Source organism: Bos indicus, chromosome 4 (genome assembly GCF_029378745.1).
Source record: "Bos indicus isolate NIAB-ARS_2022 breed Sahiwal x Tharparkar chromosome 4, NIAB-ARS_B.indTharparkar_mat_pri_1.0, whole genome shotgun sequence".
Classification (NCBI taxonomy): Eukaryota; Metazoa; Chordata; class Mammalia; order Artiodactyla; family Bovidae; genus Bos; species Bos indicus.
Window position 1 is genome coordinate 33947154 of NC_091763.1, and position 22899 is coordinate 33970052.

A 22899-nucleotide genomic window follows, 5' to 3' on the forward strand; every position below is an offset into this window, starting at 1 on the left:
ATCCTCCATGGGATCAAACAGCATGGCCAAGAGAATCAGTTAGCCATGGCCTCACATTACCTTTTGGAACTGCTGACATCCTGTTCTTGGTCTGTCCATCTGGCGTGCTCTGACCTAGAGGAGCTGATCTCCTTGGCTACCTGACCACAGCCCAGGTCAAGCTGCCCAGTTAGCTGTCCCATTCTTTAAAGACATAGCTCTCTCAGTTAATAATCAAATAAACTAACTTCATGTTAAAGTTTTCATGTTCACTGCTGCTGCTGCTGCTAAGTCACTTCAGTCGTGTCTGACTCTGTGCGACCCCACAGACGGCAGCCCACCAGGCTCCCCCATCCCTGGGATTCTCCAGGCACTGGAGTGGGTTGCCAGTGCCTTCTCCTCATGTTCACTATCATAGTGGAAATATTCTTGCCGCATGAAACTGCATTTTTCATAGGAATGTCTTTAAACATGAAGGAGAAGCTAATTGTGAAATTTGCTAATATGTGGCATTCAGTGTGGGAACATTCACCATAGTTGGAGCACCAGAAGTGTTTCAAGCAGACACCCTGCTAGGGAAACTCCAGCCTCTCAATTCTGTGCTATTTGTCTTGGTGTGTGAGAAAATAAGAAAGGCAAGTCTGTGCGGCTGCCTAAGGTTACAGAGGAGTCATGTGACGTGCTAACTCTTTTGGAGATTATTCCCTTTATCCTTTTTAGAATGAGGCTCACTTTTCTTTACCATGTGAGCCCACTAGAAGCTACAGTATCCTGGGGGACAGGGACGGCAAAATCTACATTTCCTGAAACTTCCATGGTGAAGACACAGTGTGCACCAGATAAATATTTGATGGAAGGTGATACGTGATAATAATTACAAATATGACGGCATCAATTTATTCTTTGCAAAGCTTCTTCATATACTTTTTCTGATTCTTGCTTCATCAAAGCTAGGTAAGGCAAGAGAAAGAACAAGGTGAAATGAAGTTCAAACCACAGTTCACTGGAAGCCCAGGGGAGTGCTCCTAGCCACTCAGTGTGTACTTTCTCGACAGCTTCTTGTGTCCACCTGTCTACTTGGCATCTCCATGTGGCTGTTTAATAGACATTTCAGAATCAAGTGGCCAACACATAATTTTGATTTCTTGACCTGTCCCTGTTTAGTCTTCCTTTACTCAGTGAACGGTCTCACCATCTGGCCAGTTAGCCAAACCAAAAGTCTAACATTTACATTTCCCTTTTTTCTCTCTCCTCCCACGTCAAACCTATCATCAGGTCCAATCGACTGTGTCTCTACCTCCAGCTACTTGTCTGTCTGCATCCAGTGCCCTGGGCCAGGCCAGCATTCTCTCTCTCTTGGCCACTGTAACAGCCGCACCACTGGGCTATCTGTGTCCATCCTTGCTTCCCCTGCAGTGCTTTTTCTCTGCAGCAGCCAGCGTATTTGTAAGTGTAAGTCACCAACGTACACACCTCCCATGGCTTCTCTGTGCTCTCCTAACTCTGGTTTATAAATCTCAGCATGATTTAGACACTGCTTAGCTTTCTGAATTCATCTAATTCTCTCCTCCCCCAACCCCCATCCCCTTTTGATTTTGTTCTCTAATACAGAATATCTGTTTCTCAATTTCTGGCCTTTTGAAATAGCTGTTGCTTCTACCAGGAATATTATTTCCTCTCTTAATCACATATCTGGCTCCTTCTTGTCATCCACATGTGAAATGTCATCCTCTGGAAAAGGCTATCATCCCCCATCTAGTCTAAAGTAATCAACCAGTTACTCTCTGTCATGTTACCCAATCTTAAACTGAATTTTTCCCCTGCCTTTTTCCCCCCTTAGCATCTTAAGTCTTACACTCTTGACTAGAAAGTATGCTGGGGCTCTGTTTGTCGTTTTCATTATTTTATTCATCTTGCTGGTCATGGAACAGACACTGTATAAATACCTTTTTGAATGATTGTATGAATGGTTGCCTTTCAAACAACGGTAGAGCTGATGGAAATTTAAACAGGGGAAATAATTTATTATCCTGAAGAAATGACAGCAAATGTAAGGCTTGTGAGCGGCCTTATTTTGGAACGAGTTGGCCTTTCTCCTTCTTAAGTTGCATAGTGGCATCAACTGTGCTTGCAGAGAACTGGCTGGGCTGTGAGCATTCCACAGCAGTTCTGCCTTTGACATTTTGACTAAGCTCTTCATCTTTTCCAGGATCAAGTTTTATTATTTCTGTGCAGGATTTTCATTTTCAGAGATTGAAAAGCAATGATGTGTCATGGGGGTACGTCTAGCATAACCAGGGATTAGTGTGTTAGTGCTCCTTGCTGTCCACCTTGAACTCGTCTAATCCCTTCTACCTGCATTTCTAAAGATGGTATCAGAAACCTACTCCAGTGTTCCCCATACTATTGTGGAATTTGATGATTGCTATCTTAAGTGTGCACGTATGACTTCTTAAAAATCGGGTATATTTTGACCATGTAGGTAAGAAGTACATGGGCTGCAAAGGTAGGCACGTGGAAAATTCTCAAACTATTAGTGTCACATGATCTTCTGCCAAACACCATGTGAACGCCATCATGGAACGTTACAGAGTAGCCTGAAATTATCCACCTGCTTCATAGGGACTTTAAAGGGAACACCCTATGATAGAGTGTCTAAACTATTTGAGAGGAATATGGTGCAAATTCAAGGTCTTCTCGCAAGGAACAACAGCAAAAACCCCCACAAGACACTGCAGTTTTATTTTTTTCCTAAACACTTCGGTGTATCAGAGGGGATTGTAACTTGTATTTTTCTGCTTTTCTTTTACTGTTTCATCTGTAGCTTTTGTCAGGGCATTTTTTATTATGTAAAAGATATTCTCATTTTTGTACATGCTGCTGAATATACCAGAAGAAATTACTGTTTTATGAGTTTACCATCACAATTACTTTGCCTTTCATAAATATTTTACATATGCCTCCTGTATTAGCCCATCTGTTATTCCCCGAGGTAGTAAAATGTGTGGAGAGGAAAGTACTGCCATTCGCGTGTGTGTGTTTGTGATGAGCTTTTCTATGATTCGAATGAAATTCTCACAAGAGTTTTGATGGCATAAGTTTAGCCTATTTTATTAAGTGTGGTTATGCAGATTTCTATAATTGTCCTTTCTGTCAAAAATAAGTGTGCAGGCTTATTTTTGGCTTTCCTGGGAGTGGGGGTGAGTAGCAGCTGTTACTCTAGGTTAACATGGTACTTTTTGCTATTTAAAGTGAAAACTGAAGAGAGCTGAAAAAGACCTAATAAGTTCCACAGCTGACCACAAAAGGACCATTCACGTCCATCAAAAGGCATGTTTTGCTTCACAAACGTTGGTGAAGCTTTAGAGATCAATGCAGCCAAGTGGCAGCTTTGTCTAGCAACATGAAATCCATTTTTCTTGTATCAGTAATGCAGAGACTGGCCAGGCTTTGGAGAAAATGACCCAATTTTTCTGAGTAACTGGGCTCCCAATCAATGCTAAACATATTTATTCAATAGATTCTTACGGATGCCAAGTCTGTTAGTCAGTTCAGTGGCTGAGACTTGATTCCTGAGAATCAGTGTGTTACTGTGTGTAATACATCAGACTTAGAAAAAAATAAACATTTAAACAGAACAGACATTCCAGTCTGCTTCCATCTGTTCCATTTCCTTGCTCCCAGTGACCCCGAATAATTTCTCCCAGTGTGTCTGCTTGTTTAGAGATTTTACTGCTATGGTCATGGAATACGGTTTCCATCCACTGTCTGTTGCCTTGTCCTCCTGCTTTGTTATTGGACCTGTTTCTGGTTTACTCTTCACCTTAATTTACTTGTGCTAGGGCCCCTTGGTCCCATTTCAAAAGAAGTGCATGTGCTGATAATGCTGTCTGGGCAGATGTGACACTGCTAGCCAACCATTTGGTAGCCTTGCTATGTTGAGATTTCTCAGTAGGAGACAGAGAATCCATTATCAATAATTTAATTTTCCCTTTATGACCAAAATGTCTTCAACTGTTACCAGTAGTTTGAAGAGGAAATTATTTTCTATAAACTCAAGAGTTAGTTTCCAAATGTGGAATTAGAACTTAAGAAAGCAAAGATTGCTTCATTTAGTGATTGATTTCTTATGAGACAAGATTCATGGAAAGAGAAAATAGAACCCATGATACAACTTAATTACCTTATCAACAGAAATTCCACTTGATCTTCAACTTAATACCTCAGTCCATTTTGCCACATAATGCTGTCATGTTTTCTTTCCAATTATGTTCCTTTATCTTCTCTTCCCTCCCCCAAGAAATACCAAAGTTGGATGCACAATAATCTCTAAATAAAAATACTCAAGAAGTTTTTGTACTGTTCTACTTACTTTTTGTTCTTCTCCCCTCTTCTTAGTTGCTAAACATCTGTTTTTCCTCTTTTCTATCCAAATGTGTTCTCAGGCTAAGATCAGAAACTCACTTAAAACAATTAATTCAAACAACGAATAGGAGCTGTAAGTGCTACTACATCTAGGGATCCAAGTCAAAAGCTGGAAGTGTTAAACTCTAATGAAGTAATATCAGGTATTAGTCCTTCTTTCTTGTGAAGCTGATGCTGATAGCCTCGTCTTCCAGTTATCCCCAGCATCTGCTCACGGTATTGGCTTCCATTGCTACCACCCTGATTTAAGCCATCATCTGGGCTAGGCAGCAGCCTGCTGAATGAGGTAGGTCTCTGCCTGCTCCCTGTCTTATATTCTGCCCACACAGCCAAAACAATGCTTTTCAAGTTGGGTCTTGCCACTTCTGATGAAACCCTTCGAGTGTTTTCCCAGTTCTTTCAGTAGAAAAGTAAAAGTCCTTACAATGAATGACCTCCAGAGTCCTAAAGGATCTGCTCCATCTTTGTCCTCATCTCCTCTCCCTTTCACCATTTACCTATAGGCTCATTGCCTCTTTGGCCCTTTGCACGTGCCGTTTCCCATGTGTGGAATGTCGTTTCCCCAGATATCAGCATAACTCCCTTTCATTTCCTTCATGACTCTGCTCAGTGTCACCTTATCACTTCCTCCCATTTTATAAAAATAGTAACGCATTCTCTTCCCCATCTGCCTTATTTGCCTGTGTTCCCTATTATTTTCTACACGTTGCTTATCAACCAACACCTGAGTTATTGTGGAGTATTGGTTTCTCTGTGCCCCACCTTGCCTGATGAGAACACAAGCATCATGGGTATACAGTTTGTTTCATCCATGACCACAGTGCCTAGAGCTGAGCCTGGGCACAAAATTTCTTCAATCAAAGTGTGTATTATCCATCAAATTGGTCACATTAACTTGGTTAGTGTTTCCTTTCCCAAAGCCATTGCAATTACTCCAGGTGAGGTAGAAATGTTAAAAATTTTTTTCCATATGAGTAGGCATTAAGCTAAGCACCAAAGAATTGATGCTTTTGAACTGTGGTGTTGGAGAAGACTCTTGAGAGAGTCCCTTGGACTGCAAGGAGGTCCAACCAGTCCATTCTAAAGGAGATCAGTCCCGGGTGTTCTTTGGAAGGAATGATGCTAAAGCTGAAACTCCAGTACTTTGGCCACCTCATGGGAAGAGTTGACTCATTGGAAAAGACTCTGATGCTGGGAGGGATTGGGGGCAGGAGGAGAAGGGGACGACAGAGGATGAGATGGCTGGATGGCATCACTGACTCAATGGACATGAGTCTGAGTGAACTCTGGGAGTTGATGATGGACAGGGAGGCCTGGCGTGCTGCGATTCATGGGGTCCCAAAGAGTCGGACATGACTGAGTGACTAAACTGAGGCATTTTCCTGCTGTAGGCATACAGATATCTCCATTTATGGATGTTCTCTAGAGAATTTCACTTAAAATGTAAAATAAGTAGATGAAATAGGATATAATAAATTGATGTTAGACCCTTTGCTTTAAGGTATTGATCATCTGAGATCAGTGTATGGACAGTATTTGATTAAATACATATTTTCTTTTTTATTGACATATATGCATAGTTCTGAACATGGTACCCTGTTCTTAAAGGCATCATTAAATTTGGGGTTACATGGAAATGCATGTGACTATAAGTATCTCTCATACAATACTAAATTCTCTGGTTTAGGAACTTTCTTTGAACTGCTGTGTTTATGTTCCATTCTAATATACAATACAGAAGAGAAACTATACAATGTAATTTAATTCAAGAAAGTGAGGTTTTTAAAAAACTATGTTAATGGGAGAAGTCATATCTCTGACATAGACATTTAGAGAGGGTCACCATTAACTATATTCCTTTGTCTTCATCAAATCTCGTTTTCGAAGAAACTTTGTGGGCAGCCCTTTTGGAACACGTCACCTAGTCTGTGTGCAGCCAGGGTGTGGGGGTCACAGGGCTTTCACAGAGACGTGATTTATGGTGCTGAACTCCTTGCCACGGGTTTTTGAGAGGAACACAAGTCTGCACCCATGCTGTTAGAACAAGATGACGTCATGTGCTGTGCTTAAGAGAAAGCTTTGAACTTAAAAAAAAGAAATCACTGAATTTGCAGATGCTAAGATTCTCACTGTCAGAATGGTCTCTGAGATGAATTCTGTAACTGAACCGAGGCAGAAACTCCAGAGAGGCCAGAGGAGCCACAGAGACGCCTTTGAGAGTTTTATCTATGACTTCAGTTATCAAATTCCATAAAGTACCTAATAGATGGGACCTTGGTTTTCTCATCTATAAATGTGTTTGTTAGAATACATGATCCATATCATCCCTTGCAGCTCCAGTCTCTGTATTAAAGGAGGTGGGCTATAGTTACTTGGGGAAAACCTAGGAAGATAGTAGAAGTAAAGGGAAAGTGATTTAAAGGCTGTGTAAGAGTGGTTGTGAGACAAGTAAATGGAAATGTCAAATAAAAGGAGAGGTATTAAACATCAGTTCCCTGATGTATATGGGGTTACCTATTATAGCTGCAGACTGTCCTTCCTTCCTCAATGAGGGAGAGAAAGGCAGTAGAAAGAGGTTTTCAGGAGTGCTGTGGACTTGGCTTTCTTAAGGGAAAATGGATTGACGTCTATCTGATTTGGATGCACTAGGTGTTTTCTGCCCGAAGCAAATGGCTTAACTTGCTGCAAACTCTAGGCTCTTCCTACATTGGTCAGACAGGATTTATGTTTATAATATACTTATGCCTGTGGCGAAGAAGACCGTCACTTCAGTGTGGGTTGCCAAATAACTTGCTAATTTGCTGGCCAGTCGTCATGAGACTCCCTGAACTGTAAAGTGCAGGTATGTTATACTGTTTTTCTGAACTATCAGTGTAGAGAAGAAACTTGGTATTATGTGCTTTTTTGTCTTTTATAAAGTGCTATTCAGAGTTGAACAGTGGCTTGCCCTTGCCAACTGGGGTATCTTCAAAGCTTGACCACTGGTAAGTACAAAATCTGGCCCTCATGCAGTTACTTTCTGTTGCTACAGATCCATGGCACATTATGCTGTGATGCTAGAAGACTGTTCCCTTTACCATTTTGTTTTATTAAAAGACTTTTGCTTGATGTGGGCCATTTTTAAGTCTTTATTTAATTTTTTACAATATCACTTTTGTTTTGGTTTTGTTTTTTTGGCCCTGAGGCATATGGGATATTAGCTCCCAAACCCGGGATTGAACTTGCACCCTCTGCCTTGGGAGGTGAAGTCCTAACCACTGGACTGCAAGGGAAGTCCCTCCCTTGATCTTTTTAGACTACTGCTTTCTTTTTATAATGGGCAAATTCTTGGTAATAATGAATAATTCTATTAATTGAGCTGTTCACACATTACCACCTAAACAAGTGACTTTCTGAATAAGGTTTTGGCAGAAAAAAATCAATCTCCATATGCCCATGGCTCCTCTGGGACCCAAATCTGGGCATCATTAGTTAGCAGAAGCCTCTTGGCTGATTGTAATGATAATGACATACATATATTTGAATGATCACCATGAGCAAGAGAACTACACATCCCGTAGGACCATGTCTGGGTACATAATAGGTCTGAAGACTATTGGGCACACTCCATTTCTCTCTTCTCCCCTCAGTCTATGCTGATGCAAACTCATATCAGTGTCAACAACATTCTAACCTGCACAGGCCCTATAGGATTTTATGGTGTGAAACCTTACATGTTCACCCAGCTTGTCCCCCTCAAAATGATGCCATTTTGAGGGGGACAGCTGTACACTTACACTGTACACCCATGCTGGTAGAACAAGACACTGCCAGGTGAAATGGGAAAGGAAAGGCTTTTATTTTTAAAAAATCAGATATTAAGATTCTCAGCATCCGTTCTTGATTGCCTTACTTTGGGGATCAGCTCTGGGAAGATCCTTTGCTTCTAAAGCTGATCAAAACAAAGAATGACCTCTTTTTTTCTCTTCCAAATATGAAGGCTGTTTGCTTATGTGTGTGGGTGTGGGAACAGCATTACAAGTATGACTTTAGGATATCAGGGTCTCTGAGATCTACTGCTATCGGATGTCTGTTCCTACCTTCACCTTTAGTAATTTTTTTTTTGAGGGGCCTGATGCTTCTATGAAAGAAATACCTTCCTTTGAGTGTTCTGAGGGTGGTGGGGAAATAACTGTGCTGAGATGTAGCTCTTGGCATCACGAAGCAAAGGACAGGACTTCAAAACAGCTCTCCTTCTCTGAACCCAGGGCCTCCTTCCTCTTTGAGACTCATATAAAGGATGCTCTCTGCTCTTCACTGATAGCGGTGGATGAAGTAGACGGGTTGCCTTCAGCCGAGGTTCTCAAAATGTTTTCCTTGACCATTTCTATTGAACCAGCTGGAGTATCTGTTATGGACCAGATTTCTGGCCTTTACCAAGAATCCATGATACAAAGGTTCTGGAGACAGGGTCTGGGAACCTCCATTTCAAATGTGTGTGTGTGTGTTTTTAAATACATAAATATTGGGAACACTTAGCCTATGGGCACATTTAGTGGGAAAAAGTTACTGTTTCCTTTATTTTTATTATTCTGAATATAGTTAATCAGATGCAACTAAAATTGTTCTCTCTTATATACAGTAATATGTAAACACTTCTCAGATTGTGGATCTTCCAGGATGTCCTTAACCATGTTCTTTCTTCCATGCCTGCTTCTGAGTTTGGCCATTCTTTTGTATCTTTTTGGAGCAACTGCCCAGCTTTTAAAACCCAATAACTGATACTCTTTCTACTATCAACCACCTTAGCTGCTGTCAGGGAGCTCACTTACACTCCAAAGTGGAGGGATGTGGTATCTCTGCTATTCTCTTGCCAGAGAATTAACTGCAAGTTAATGTGGCCGCACCTTTCAGTCAAGGTGAGTTCTAGGTATTGCGTGTGTCATGTCACTTAATCTCTGCTAAGAGTGCAGTGCTGGATGGATATAGGATTTGGAGGGTGTAGCATGATGGAAATGGCCACACATTCTCTGAGAAGTGGGGTCTTCATCCCTCCCCTTGAATTAGGGTAGGGTCTGTCATGCTTTCCAGGTCCCACATGGAGAGGTGTTCCACCAATTTGCCATATGAGAGAGTGAACCACTGTGTTCTCTCCAGATTAGCTCAGTCTCAGCCGACAGCACAGAAGGACCCCAGTAAAGCCCTCGTAGGGCAGACGGACTGCTCAGTCCAGCCCTGCCTGAATTCCTGACCCACAAAACCAAGAGACATAATAAAAGCGCGTTCTTTTAAACCACTAAATTTTGGGGGAAGTTTGTTATGTGGGAATAGATAACTAAATGTGTCTCTGTGGGGGCAACTTTGTTGCTATACCAGCTGACTCTCATCCATACATGGGGTTTTTGTTTTTACCTCTGAAGGAAGTAAGTCAGAAAGTCAGCAGCAACATTGTAGCAATAACCTGATGGAATAACATGCTTGCGAATACTCACCAGGAGAATACAAATTATGTACAATGTAAGAAAAGCATATGCTTTACTTAATGAACTCAGAACAGTTTAAGGATTTTTTCTTGATTACTTAAAAAACATACTTCCCAGTATTTAGGAGTGAAATGAATATTAATTGAACTGAATCTATAATTGAGGAAACAGGCACTGAGATGTTAAACCAATTGCTCAAATTTTCACCATAGTGGGTCAGTAGCATGTTTATCGGAGAAGGCAATGGCACCCCACTCCAGTACTCTTGCCTGGAGAATCCCATGAATGGAGGAGCCTGGTGGGCTACAGTCCATGGGGTCGCTAAGAGTCAGACACGACTGAGCGACTTCACTTTCACGTTTCACTTTCATGCATTGGAGAAGGAAATGGCAACCCACTCCAGTGTTCTTGCCTGAAGAATCCCAGGGACGGCGGAGCCTGGCGGGCTGCCGTCTATGGGGTCACACAGAGTCGGACACGACTGACTCAACTTAGCAGCAGCAGCAGCATGTTTATACCTATAACTAGATTCCATAGATCAATGGCTTTCAAATTTCTTTAATGGCAATTCATAGAAATAGATGTTTTACCTGAACCTGGTATCCATATATAAACTTGAGCAAACTTCATGAAATGCTATTTACCCTATTACATGTGATGCACTCTAAGATACTTTATATTTTCTTTTAAAAAATGCTGGTCAAAGCTACTAAATCAATTTCATGACCCATTCATGGATTACATTCTATAGTATGAAAAACACTGCCCTAGACACTAAGCTTCCTGGGACCAGGGATTCTATCCTATTCATTGTGTACAACAGGTGCTTAGAAATTTCTGGTGTATGGAAGGCATTCAAGCATTTAATAATTGAATGAATTTCATGGCAATGGTTCCAATGTATTAAAATGGGAAGGATACTAATCACAAATCAGAAAATCCATTGTCAATACTTGAATCCTTGTGAAATAACGTCTCTTATTTTCTTGCTATAAAATAGAACTCATTATATCCAGTATTCATGGGATAAAATGAGCCCATAAATATAAAACTATTGTGAGCAAAAGACAAAGAATTATAAGTAAAAAATCAATGGATTTGTTACTTATGCACTTTGAAATTGCCTAGAACATAACAAAAGTACTTCACTTTGTTACTTTAGAAAGAAAGACAGACAGACATTGAAGTCGCTCAGTAGTGTCCAACTCTTAGCGACCCCATGGACTGTAGCCTACCAGGCTCCTCTGTCCATAGGATTTTCCAGGCAAGAATACTGGAGTGGGTTGCCATTTCCTTCTCCAGGAGATCTTCCCGACCTAGGGATCAAACCCGAGTCTTCCACATTATAGGCAGACGCTTTACTGTCTGAGCCACCAGGGAAGTCAAAATTTATCTTATTTGTTACTTTAATGCCACTTAATTAATTTGGATTAATTAGAGGAAAGTCATGGGGAAAATGAGGTCTAAATTTAGACTTTTTAAAAGATAAAAAATGAAATTTCATTGAGTGACAAAGCAGTCCTAAACTGCTGGGCTGGTAGACGTCTGTGTTGAAGTACTGGCTGGGCCGCTAGCAGATTAGACACAGTGACAGCTGGAGCACAGCCGTGGCAGCTGCATCGCATTGCTTTTGTGTCAATGGATGTTTCTGAAATTCTGAGGAGAGACTTGATTGGGTAAAGTGCCTTTGCTACCTCTTCAGGAATTTATTAATTCCTAGTCTATGCATCAGAAAATGCCACCATTTCTAAATTACTTTAGTTTGGACATATGAGATTTGAAAAATGTCTGTGAAAGACTTGGGGATTTTGACAACTTGGTTTAATAACAACTAAGAGTTCTAAGCTTTCAACAAGACTCTTTTCACCCAGAGGTAAATCATGCTGCACAGCCTAGGGTAACCTTTCTTTTGTTTTCCCTCCAAAGCCTACCAAGTACCTTGTCCATGGGAAATTTCCTGTTTCAAGTAGCAGCATGCAGTGGTGTGGTGCCCTGGTTTGGGAAATCGGAGAAACTGTCTCTAAGTTCTGGTTCTGCCACTTTCAATATGTGTGCCCTCGGATAGGTTTCTTTATCTCCTAGAGTTGTGAGCGTTAAATAAGCTATATCATGCGTGCACACATGTGTGAAGTATTTAGCACAATGCCCAGCACAAAGGAAACAATAAATGATAGTTCCTCTTAGCTCCATTACTGTTTTTGTTTTTATTAGTTATTACATGCTAGCTTTTTCTTGTCTGGATTAGCTGTTATAGTTTGGCTGCTAGACAAGAGATTTGTTTGCTCAAGACATAAGCATGTTTCTTTGTGGCTCAGACAGTAAGGACTCTGCCTGCAATGCAGGAGACCCAGGTTCAATCCCTGAGTTGGGAATATCCTCTGGAGAAGGGAATGGCTACCCACTCCAGTATTCTTGCCTGCAAAATCCCATGGATAGAGGAGCCTGGTGGGCTGTATAGTCCATGGGGTCACAGAGAGTCGGACACATGGAAAATGATGTCACAGGTTTTACCAGGTCCTGGGACTCAGCCATTGTGACACCTGGAAATTGAGCCGAAAATAAATAAGGTGTCCATCTCTATAGCAGCTGAGACTGGGGAGGAGTGGTATATTCAGCGCGTCCCTGAAAGGTGCTGGCAGCTCTCAGTCTTCCCTTTGTTTGCGAGGGAAAGGACTGCACTATAAAATTCTATATGTTGTTGAAGAAACTGGGGCACTAATGCGATTGCTCACTCTGTGATGCTGAGCTATTTTGAAGTTTTCTTTCTAATCGGCTTGGGGCAAAATTGTGAAGTAGTCATTTGTCTCTGTCACTTTCAGCCCTTCGCCCCCACACTTCCCCTTCTTCATCCTTCTGTCAGTGAATTTCTCCTACTTCATACCACAGATTAGCTGAAAATGGCTTAAAAGGTTGTCCCCTTTAGGTACATTTGTGCTTTGGATGACTCTAAAGAATTAAATGCTTCTCTAAGGATAGTTTCAGAGACTTGCAGGCCCAGAGGAGAGAGAATTCTGATTGGGAGTTATCCTGGTATCTTTCACTTCACATTGCCTTCTCAGCTGGTTGTTAGCTGAAAAAACATTGTGTCTTTGTAATAGGAGGTAGATCTAGTCCAAATTTTCCAAGGTGTATTCCAAGGGATGTGAGTTGGTTTTCTTGTGGTTAGATACTTTTAAGAAACTGTAAATAACAGAATGAAACAGGTTTCCTTGCTGTAGAGATTCTTAGAACCTTTATCGTGCTCATGTCAAAGGACGTACTTTGAACTTCCAAGTGGGTATTTAGGTTGCTGCATTTCCCGTCTTATTTGATTATCTTCCTCTTTTAATTTTTATGAAGCACCTTCAGCATCTATGTGACACAAAACACACTTTATAGAGCACCAATCTAGTCCAGCCCTCTAGACCACCTAGGGGAGGAAGCAGTAAAGTGATGTGCTCACGGTTCACTATTGACCTGGTTGGACTAGAAATTTGGTTGTCTGAGTCCACAACATCCTTAAAAATCCCAGTTGTGGTCGTGGGTTTAATATCTGTCATCTCAGCTAGACTGAATACAGGAACTTGCCCTCTTCCATTGTCATTGTATTGTTAGCAGCCAGCACAGCACCGGGCACACAGTGATTAACCAGCACTTTTTAAAACTGAATTGAGATTGATTATGGGTGGACATGTGTTGTCCGTTTCTATGTCTACTGTTCCCCCTCCCAGCCTGCTCCCTACCACAATGCTATGTTTGAAGGGGTCCGTGTCAAGTGCCATACTTACACTGAGAATATGTGGTCCCAGTTCCACTGACACTGAACCTGTTCAAGTGCAGCCTGTGCGTGACCACATTCTTCTGGGGTTGAAACAGGATGATGTGCACCTTAGGTGCAAACAGACATCCCAGGACCACGAAGCCACTCAGGCTAACAGAGATGCACATGGTAGTTGTCTGCACCTACAAGAAAAGGTTGCCTAGTTAGGGATCTTGACTATAAATCCAATACAGTGGTCAACTGAAGAGCTAAAAAATAGAGCAAACTGAAAAAACCAGATCATCTACAGTTCTATTCTTATTCTAGCCAAACCAATACAGCAATTATGTTGAATCTTCTGAGCCTGGGATCCACAGGGAACCATTGCTGAGGATTTGTAAGCAAACACTCTTGTGATGGGTGTTCCTCAAGGCTTGCCAAGACTTCCCATGGACTTTCTTGCTTTGTTTGTTTTCTTCAGTATATTTGTATAAAAGATACTTCTGCAGAGCTACTGAAGTCAGAATCTTAAGTAGTAAAATATCAGTACTAAGTACTAAGTGATGGAGTGACTCGATGTCTGATGGTTTGAATTAATCAACTTGGCTTGTTTAAGGTTTACTATATTAAGAACAAATTTGATCCTGTCTCATATTTCTGTCTCTCTTTCATGCTGGGGGTGCTGCCTATCTGCTCTTGGTTTCCTTACTCAATAGTGGGGGACAGTGTCAATTTTCTTCTAGGTACCGACTCTTAAGCATTTCATTAGCATCTCTCTGGAATTTTGATACATCAGATACTCACTAGTCCATCTTCGTTTCCCTTTCTTTCAAAGAAAGAATTTTCCCTTTATCCCTGAAAGCAAACCTCAGAACTGGGTTTTATCATCTCCTCTTTTGATTCTCTTGCCTCCACTCTTCATCTTCTCTGATCTTCTCATTTGTCCTGGCTTCACCTCCCATAAATTTTTCTGGAAAATCCTAAATTAGATTCTACATATTTAATCACTCTTAGTATGAAAAATGGCAATTAATTATTTCTTCTATCAGTTTCTACTCAGAGTAGCTATGGTAAATCCTAGAGTCATTTTAGAGTTCTTTTTCCTTTTTCTTAAGGCAATGCTATTACCAGATAGCAATAATTTCTCATGCCCCAAAGTGTCTGACCTTCTTCTATAATCAAGGAAAACTGAAGACTGAACAATTAACTAGAAGAGCCACATAGTTTTAGAAGATTTCTTCCTGTTTCTGATTTTTTTAAAAATCAGGTTACATGTATTTCATAACTCTTCAGAATCTGCCTTTACTTTAATTGCTGAAAGTAAATCTCTCCTCACTGTCTTAAAGCTTCTGCTCCCCTAACCACTCCAGTGCTCTCCAACTTGGTCCCTGATTTCAGGCTCCTTTAACTTCTCAGAAAAGTCTACTATCTAATTCCATAATGGAAAAGACTTGATCAATCATAACTATGTTATTCATAGCAAGTCCCTTACTAGCACAATTGTTTTACATAGATATATAAAACATGTTATTAGAACTGTGTTCTCCCTGCCTTGGATCTGACTGTGGTGCCGGTATGAGAGGGATCACCTATCCCATGAGGGTGAGACAGGTTCAAATGTGCACATTTTCTAAACCTTTTCTAAAAACACTTCTATAAATGTGAAACTCATCACACGTTTTAAGACATTACAAGGAGAGGAGGAGGAAGGCTTTTGTGAGAAGAGCTTGCACAAAGTTGTATTGTGAATTCCACATCCTCTCTACTATAGGGGGATTGTACCCATCTCCTCACTTAAAGTCTAGAGAGAAGGGCATTGGTGTGGCCATTCACAGAAGGTCTGACGCTTTTTCTGTGGAGGGAAGATGCTCTGACTGGGAGCCTGATTCCTAGGTGAGAAATGGCCAGTTACTTTTGTACCACAGCAAGGAGACTTGTGAATGTGTTGAAATAGCCCTTAAGAATTTATCAAAGCAGAGGCTATGTGAGTGGGATGCTGGACAAGATGAGCCACGGCATAGAGAACCATTGGGGGGAATCTAAGGGCCATGTGGAGGGGCCTGGAGTCTTTCCCAGCATGGGAAGGAGGCTGGAGGGGGAACAGCTGGATGTTCTGGGCCTAACTGTGACAACTTAGAGTAGAAAATTGCCAGCCAACTCACTCAAGGACTTGCAAGAAAAAAACAAAAAAACAAAAAAACAACAAAAAAAACAAAACAGCAGGAAATTTCTGATAAAGGAAAACATCCTTTAATCATCTTCCAGATTATCCCAAGGATGTGTCTTTAGCCACTGGGGACTCCAAGATCATAAAGCCATCCTGTTACATAAGAACTGATCTACTTCTTCCTTATTACACATAAGAACTGATCTACTTCTTCCTTATTACTCTTCAACCAGAGCTGAGGGGAGAGCAGCTGGTGGACTGGGGACTATGAGCTGGGAGAAAGGGGAAACCGACTGCTACCGCTTGAAGGCAGGCCAGACTGCAGGAGAAAATAAGATTGAATGTTAAGTCAGGATATGGTTTTGATAATTACATGGGCAAGGCATTTGAATTTCCTAACAGACTGTTTCCCACTGAACATTATTGTAGGACCTTATGTTACCTAAGGGCGCACAAAGTCATGGACCTCTTGAGCATGGTCGCCTGTCGTTCTGTCCCAACACTAACACGGTGCCTTACGTGGTGAACACCCTGTGTTTTTGTTCTCTTCACTGGGATTTCCATCCAGGGCTGGGGGGTGATTACTCTCACTCACTACTAAGGGAACAATGGGAGGCAAAACTAAAGGTGCGTTTTGGTCACAGTTTATGCTGCAAAATTAAAAGGTACTTCTTAATTTTTTTTCAAAACCCAAGTATCAGCCTCATAGTTTCAGTTGCCAAATTCCTTCTATAAATCACACTATAAAAAGTCTGCACTTACATATAATTATTTGTCCTGTATCTTTGAACATTCCCAGTTCACGCTGCTCTGTTTTCATCTTCCTCAAGCTCCTAGCAACGCCTGACATGGTTAACCACTTCCTGGATACATTCTTCCCTCACTGACAGTTCCTCATCTGGGTTACTAACTCAGTTTGCTAACTTTTTTCTCTTCTACCTGAGCTCTAAGTGCTGGAGTGTCTCAGAACTCAGTTTTGGACACTCTTCCCTTCACCATCTCATTGAGTTCCAGGGCATAAGTACTTCCTGTGTGGATGATATTCACACATGTAGTACTACTTCCAGCTTATCCTCTGGGCTTCCAAACCTATACACTCAACTGCTGTCTTGGCGTATCATTGTGGATATGTAGTAGGCAAATCAGAATGAATCTGTAAGCAGAACTTGATCCTTTCCTCCAAGTGTCTCCATTTAAGTGGCACCAAATGCCACCCAACTGTGCAGCCCCAAACCTGAGAGTCATCCTCAATTTTTCCATTTCTCTTACACCCACACTTCCAGTCCAATAGCAAGTAGTATTTGTTCTTTTGGAAGATAATCCTCTATGATCTCTTGGGCTTCTATATCTTTCAAGCAGCGGCTCTGACTGCCTTTGTTCCAGACTTTCTTTTCAAGAGATTTTTATTGCAAAGAGCCTTAAGAGATGGAGATAGTGTCTGTGAAACAAGGGACCAGCATATCATCCATTAGAGAAGACTCGGGTTCCCTAATCTCACAGTTCCTCCGGGTAATGCCACCACTGACTATGCGGTGGTTACAGTCCCCTTTGCCTAGTCTGCAGAAAGTAGGGCTCAGGGAACCAGAGCCAGTGCTAAATTTCCAGCTACTGCTATTGCTTTGACTTATAAAGTCCTTTTTGTCAGCGTCCACAAGACTGTGGCAGGCTAGCATGGTAAATTAGAATAAGTTGAGTAAAATCCAGACTTTATGGTCTTTGACAGCTGTGACAGTGAGATTGGAAAGGTTTTCTCAAAGAGGAAATGTGGGCTGATTAACAGGCCTCGAGAGAAGTCCAGAGAATCTGTAGCAAACAGGTTGACCAAACTATGTGGTGATCCAAGCAATAAATAGTGCTCCACTTTATTGCCATCAATGAAGAAGATTTGAGGGATGGGGTCACAGGCTGAGTAACAGGAAGTGGGTTTAGATAGAGCTGCTGGACCAGTACTGAGATCGCTGCTGACTCTCCTGTGGGCATGGGGTGGATTTCCTCCCTATTCTGATTCGGGTCCTTGATGGGCAGAAAGTTCCACTCTTTTTCACACAAAAGATGCAGGGACATGTGACTACGCTGACCATGAAAAGAGAAACCTTGCAGAGACAAGGTGAATCACTGGGACTTTGCCTGCCTCCCCTGGAAGATGAGGGAGGCAGATGACTATTGCTTGTGAAGGAGGAATGGCAACAGCTGAGCCCCTTATGGCTCATCCCCTGCTGTAGTCTCTCTTGCCAAACTTAGATCCATTCCAAGATGACAAAGGTCTCAGCTTTTTTACAGTGGAAACTGGGCTGCAGAAAAGGAGCTTTGGTCCTTTCTATGAGATTTCCCTGAAACAGAATAATGCTTTGGAAGACCATAGATGAGGCACTGACTAGTACTGGGGCTTTTACTGACCTGCATTGTGTTTAAAATGCTGACAAAAGTGCTACACCAAAGAATGAGAAACTGATGTGAGGAAATCTAGAGAGATTCTTACAGTCGGCTGCAGCGCTGGAACACTTGCCTAGCTCTATGCTAAAACCAGGCAAGACACTAAGCGATGTCATCGTGTTGAGATAGCAGATGCCCTGAGTTGGGACAGATGCCTTTAAAAATGTTGCTGTCTATGTGAGTCAGTGCCCAATAAGCTGAAATACACAAACAATATTCCCTAGGCAGATAGCTACCTGGCTCTGGCCTCCTGAGTCAAGGGGTCCCCAAAGTTGAACAGTGACAATAATGATGATCTTGCCATTCAGTTCAAGGTTCTGGGTGCTCAGAAACATTGGATCTTCATTCAGTTGAACCACACATAGATCTACATTCTTGAAACACAGAGCAAATGTGCTTTCCTTCCTGGCACGCAGATTTGCCTGCTGCCTGGTTCTTCCCTTACTCTCCATCCTGACTGCAGCTGCCTTAAGAAGACAGGAAGGATTGGGTGAAAGTCTCCCCATCCCCAGGGGGAGCTGCCAACTGTATGCACCAGACCCAGTATGCTGGGAAACTTTGGGAAGGTAAGAACTCAAATATTTATGCTCTGTTGGTTACAACCAACCAAGTCACCATCCTACCCAGACCCGTTAGGGAGAGGTTAGGGCTGGGATCAGAATGAGACAAGTGAGGCACTTGCTTGAGAGGGAGATTTAAGGAGGCATCCCAAACTCAGAAGTCAATGACATTTTATTGCAACGTTTCTTAAAAAATTCTTGCTAAAAGCCTATGATGAACACAATACCCACCTTTTAAAAAAAGGATAAGACAGGTAACAGTGCTGGGCAGATTCAAAGAGAAGGTGAAAGGTCACTAACACTGATCTTGTCCTGATGACTGTGTGTGCAGGGGTCACCAGCCCACTCTGCGTTGCCAGTGGAAACTGGGAAGCCTACACCAATGCTGATGTTCTGGCTACAGTGGTGGCCGTGAGTGATAAAGTCCTTTGTCTCTGAATCAGGAGTCTCGTGTCTTCTGTCAGCATCCCAGAAACTGTGGTGGACTCACCTGTTAGACTGCAGGATGGTTTAAAAACCCTTCACAGTTCCTCACAGGTTCTGTCTCCATCACTGACATCCTACCCTTGGCTCCAGTCACCATCAGCTCCAACTGGAACACCTACTACAATACCTAACCACTCTCCCCTCTCCTGCTTTTGCCTTTCTGTCATATAGTGTCTTCAGCAGATTGAATTTTTTTTTTTTTTTCTAAAATGTGAGATCACTAAACTGTTCTGCTTAAAAGTGAATTTCAGTGGTTTCTTTTTCCATATAGAACAAAATCTAAACTTCTTGCTATGTGCTATGAAGTCCTAAGTGGTCTATCCCCCCATGCCCTGCCTACTTCTCATATAAAATCACATTTCCATCTACGCATTAAACCGTAGCCAGATACACCTTTCTTTGCTATGACATTTTTGCCTAGAGGCATTTGTGCTTACTGCTTCGTCTGTCTAGTGTGTGGAATTCCCCTGTCTGGCTTTTCCATCTTTCAGTAGAGTATTATGAAATGGGTACTAGGAGGATGGGCAAAGATTTTCTTTGAAAGAACGAGATGTGATACATTTCTTTAAGTCTTCAAATATTCAACGTGGGAACACTGAAATTTCTTTGCAAGTACTTAAATCTTGTAAAAAAAATTCTAAAGTCACCCCCAAGTCTCTGCCTGGATTAAGTACTTTGCCTGTCCCAACCCCAGAAAAGAATCTAGCACCTTGAAACCTGAAGTACAGTCCTTTGCCCAGCAGCATCTCCATCACTTAAGAGCTTGCTAGAAATCCAGAATCTTGGGCCTCATCCCTTCTCACTGAATCAAAATGTTCAGCAATATTCCCAGGTATATACACCTTAAAGCTTGGGAAGTAGCATACCCCCTCTCCCTTCCATCACAGCACTCACCCCTGCAGGAGTTATCCCGAATTTTCATTTGTTCATTCCTCACTCTCCATCTTTATCTCCTCTTGTTCCCTACTAGACTGTAATTTATAAAAAGGAGGGGCTGGCCTATGTTAATTGCTGCATCTCCAAGGCCCATGATAAAGGCTCAAATACTTTTGGAAAACATGACTGAACAAAATACTTGGTAATTACCATTTTAATTTTTTATGGAAAACTTTCCACCCAAACATGGCCTAATTTTTTATTTACACCATGTACACTATGTATTGAATCCCCGATGACTCAGTGTTTGTTTCTTTACACTATCTAGGATGGTTACGTTGCAGTAAAGAAGGAGATGGTCTGGGTATTCCTCAAAGATTCTTCACATTTTTGGATTCTTACCCAAGTTTTTGCTTGCTTTGTCTTGATGCCTCTTATAGAATCAATTAGTCTTGTTTGTTTTAGGCTTTACTCCTACAAATGTATTCCTTCTATTAAGAACAGATACGTTTGTGGTGTAGCATGAAAGGCACGGATTTGGATCCAAAAATCTTGTCCTACTATTTCTTAACTGTGCCACCTGGGAAGTTAATTATCCTCTGAGTCTGTTTACTCATCTTTCCAATGGATAATGAAATTTGCTTTCCAGGGTGCCAATGAGAGTAAGTGAGCTCAAGTATGCAAAGCATTTAGCAGAGTAAGGTCTTGGAGGTCGATCAGGTAGAGTCAGTTCTTTTCTTTCCCTCTTACCTTAATTACGTTATTTTTTTTGCCCAAGCAACCAACCAACCAAAAGAAAACAAGAAAAATTAAAAAAAAAAATCACAAGACCTCAAAGCCCTTAAACATTATTTAAATGAATTCTTTTACCTGGTATGATCTGACCAAATTGCCAGTTCCCATGAGTTTCTTACCAGACTCCCCTTACCTCCCACTTGAGAACAACCGATATTACCATATTTTCTTGGTTCATTTCTATTTTGCTTCAAGAATATTCCCTGTAAGCCTTACATTCTCTAACTACCTTAACTGCACTTTCCAACGAAGGTCCAGGGTGAAATCTCACCTTTTTAAGCAGAAGTATTCCTAGAAAGACCAAGCTCTTACTGATCCAACTCTTTTTTTGAAACAAGTAGGCATTTAAGAGTTTGTATCAGTAATTTAATTATAAACTATTCTGCATTAATCTTGAATTCATTCATTCTTGTTATTTTTTCCCAACTGGAGTATAAGCTTTTTGAAGACTGGAAAGGTACTTTATATTTATGTGTAACTCCCAGTGGGTGGCAAAGTACTGAGTCATAAACCTTGTTGACTGATTAGATTAATGGGTACTTTTCTAGTGCTGCTGATTCTATCTGAGCCACATGGTTTACCTCTGAGAAATTTTAAAACTCAGTCTAAAACAAGGGGCCGAGTTCCAATACTTCATACATGAAGGAAACCAAGTGTAAGAATTCAGGGGTTGGTGGGATTGTGGGCAACAGGAGTGAGAGTTCTGTCTAGATACACGAACACTACTCAACCAGCTAATTGTTGCATGTAGGAATTAGGGTTCACAAGTTTCACTTTGTTAAGAGGAGCCAAGAATCTGGATAGCTATATAAAATTTCTCAGTTTTCTAACTTTGACAGATATTTCAAAGAATTTCAGAACAATGCAGGCCACACTAAAGCTATCTATGAGATGAGAAGAGCATGTGATTCATTAGAGCAGCAATTTTTAATCGTGGCTTTAAGTGAGAGTCACTTGGGGAGCTTTGACAGATCCTGAAGTTCAGGCCACAGATCAGGCCAATTAAATCAGAATTTCTGGGGCTCTGCCCCAGGTATCAGTATTTTTTCAAAGCTACCCAGTTGATTCAATGTGCAGTTGAGATGAGAACCACTGTGTTGGAGGCTCTGGTGTACCTTCTCAGTTCTCTTGTAAATTCAGGGTTGGCATTATTGCAAGGATAAGTGAGACCTCAGATGATCTCTGTGTGATTTGTTGCCTTAATTAGCACACACCTCAAAACACTCAACTTTATTGCATTTTACACTCTCTGCTGCATTTCTCTAGTAACTTCTGTCATGTGGTGAAACTCTGGGACTTCAGCTAATTTCATTTAATCATGATACTGCTATCATGTTAAAGGGGGGAAAAGTCATCTTTAGAAATAAATGCTAGTTCATTCAATGAAATTAAATTTCATTCTAAGTAGTATTTTCTGCTATTTTTTAAAATTAGCTTTTCTGAGAAAGAATAGTCTCAAATCATGAGGCTGAAATAATCAACAGTGTAATAACCATTTTGCAGTCCCAATACCCCAAGTCCTAACTACTAAAGATGGCTACCTAAGAACTGGAAAAAAAAATCCTTACAGGTCTTTAAGAGGGTGATGTGTACTGAAAAATAAAAGATAAAATCAGGGGTATTAAAATACATGAACTGTAATTCTCCATTTAATCCCCACACTCAAAACTTGTGCTGCATATAATCTGGCCTTTGATTTTAATTCTGACCTCTGATTTAGTTCTGATGTTTTTTCCTTTGACAGATTTTCAAAAATTTTTATAGATAGTCTTAGAAAGCCTGACTGTTACCCCAACACTGAATATATATTCTTCATTTTTCTTATTCTTCCTTTATGGTAGTCCAGAGGTTTCAGTCATATGGTGGTGGATAATTTAATAGACTAGACACACTAAGCTTTGCCAGTCTCTTGATCTGTTGCTGTAAGTAGCTTTGTCTTATTTTTGAGCTGCAATATTCAAGAGGTTGGCAACATAG

The 22899-nt window shown here is 41.2% G+C and overlaps 1 protein-coding gene across 1 annotated transcript in view; it reads right to left on the reverse strand.

The window, feature by feature from the left end:
- Positions 1-22899, reverse strand: part of GRM3 (glutamate metabotropic receptor 3) — a 252423-nt gene that overhangs the window by 1392 nt on the left and 228132 nt on the right. Inside the window, exon 5 of the mRNA XM_019958587.2 lies at positions 13634-13808. Within this exon, the coding sequence (XP_019814146.2) occupies positions 13634-13808 (175 nt within the window). The remainder of the gene's footprint in view (positions 1-13633; positions 13809-22899) is intronic.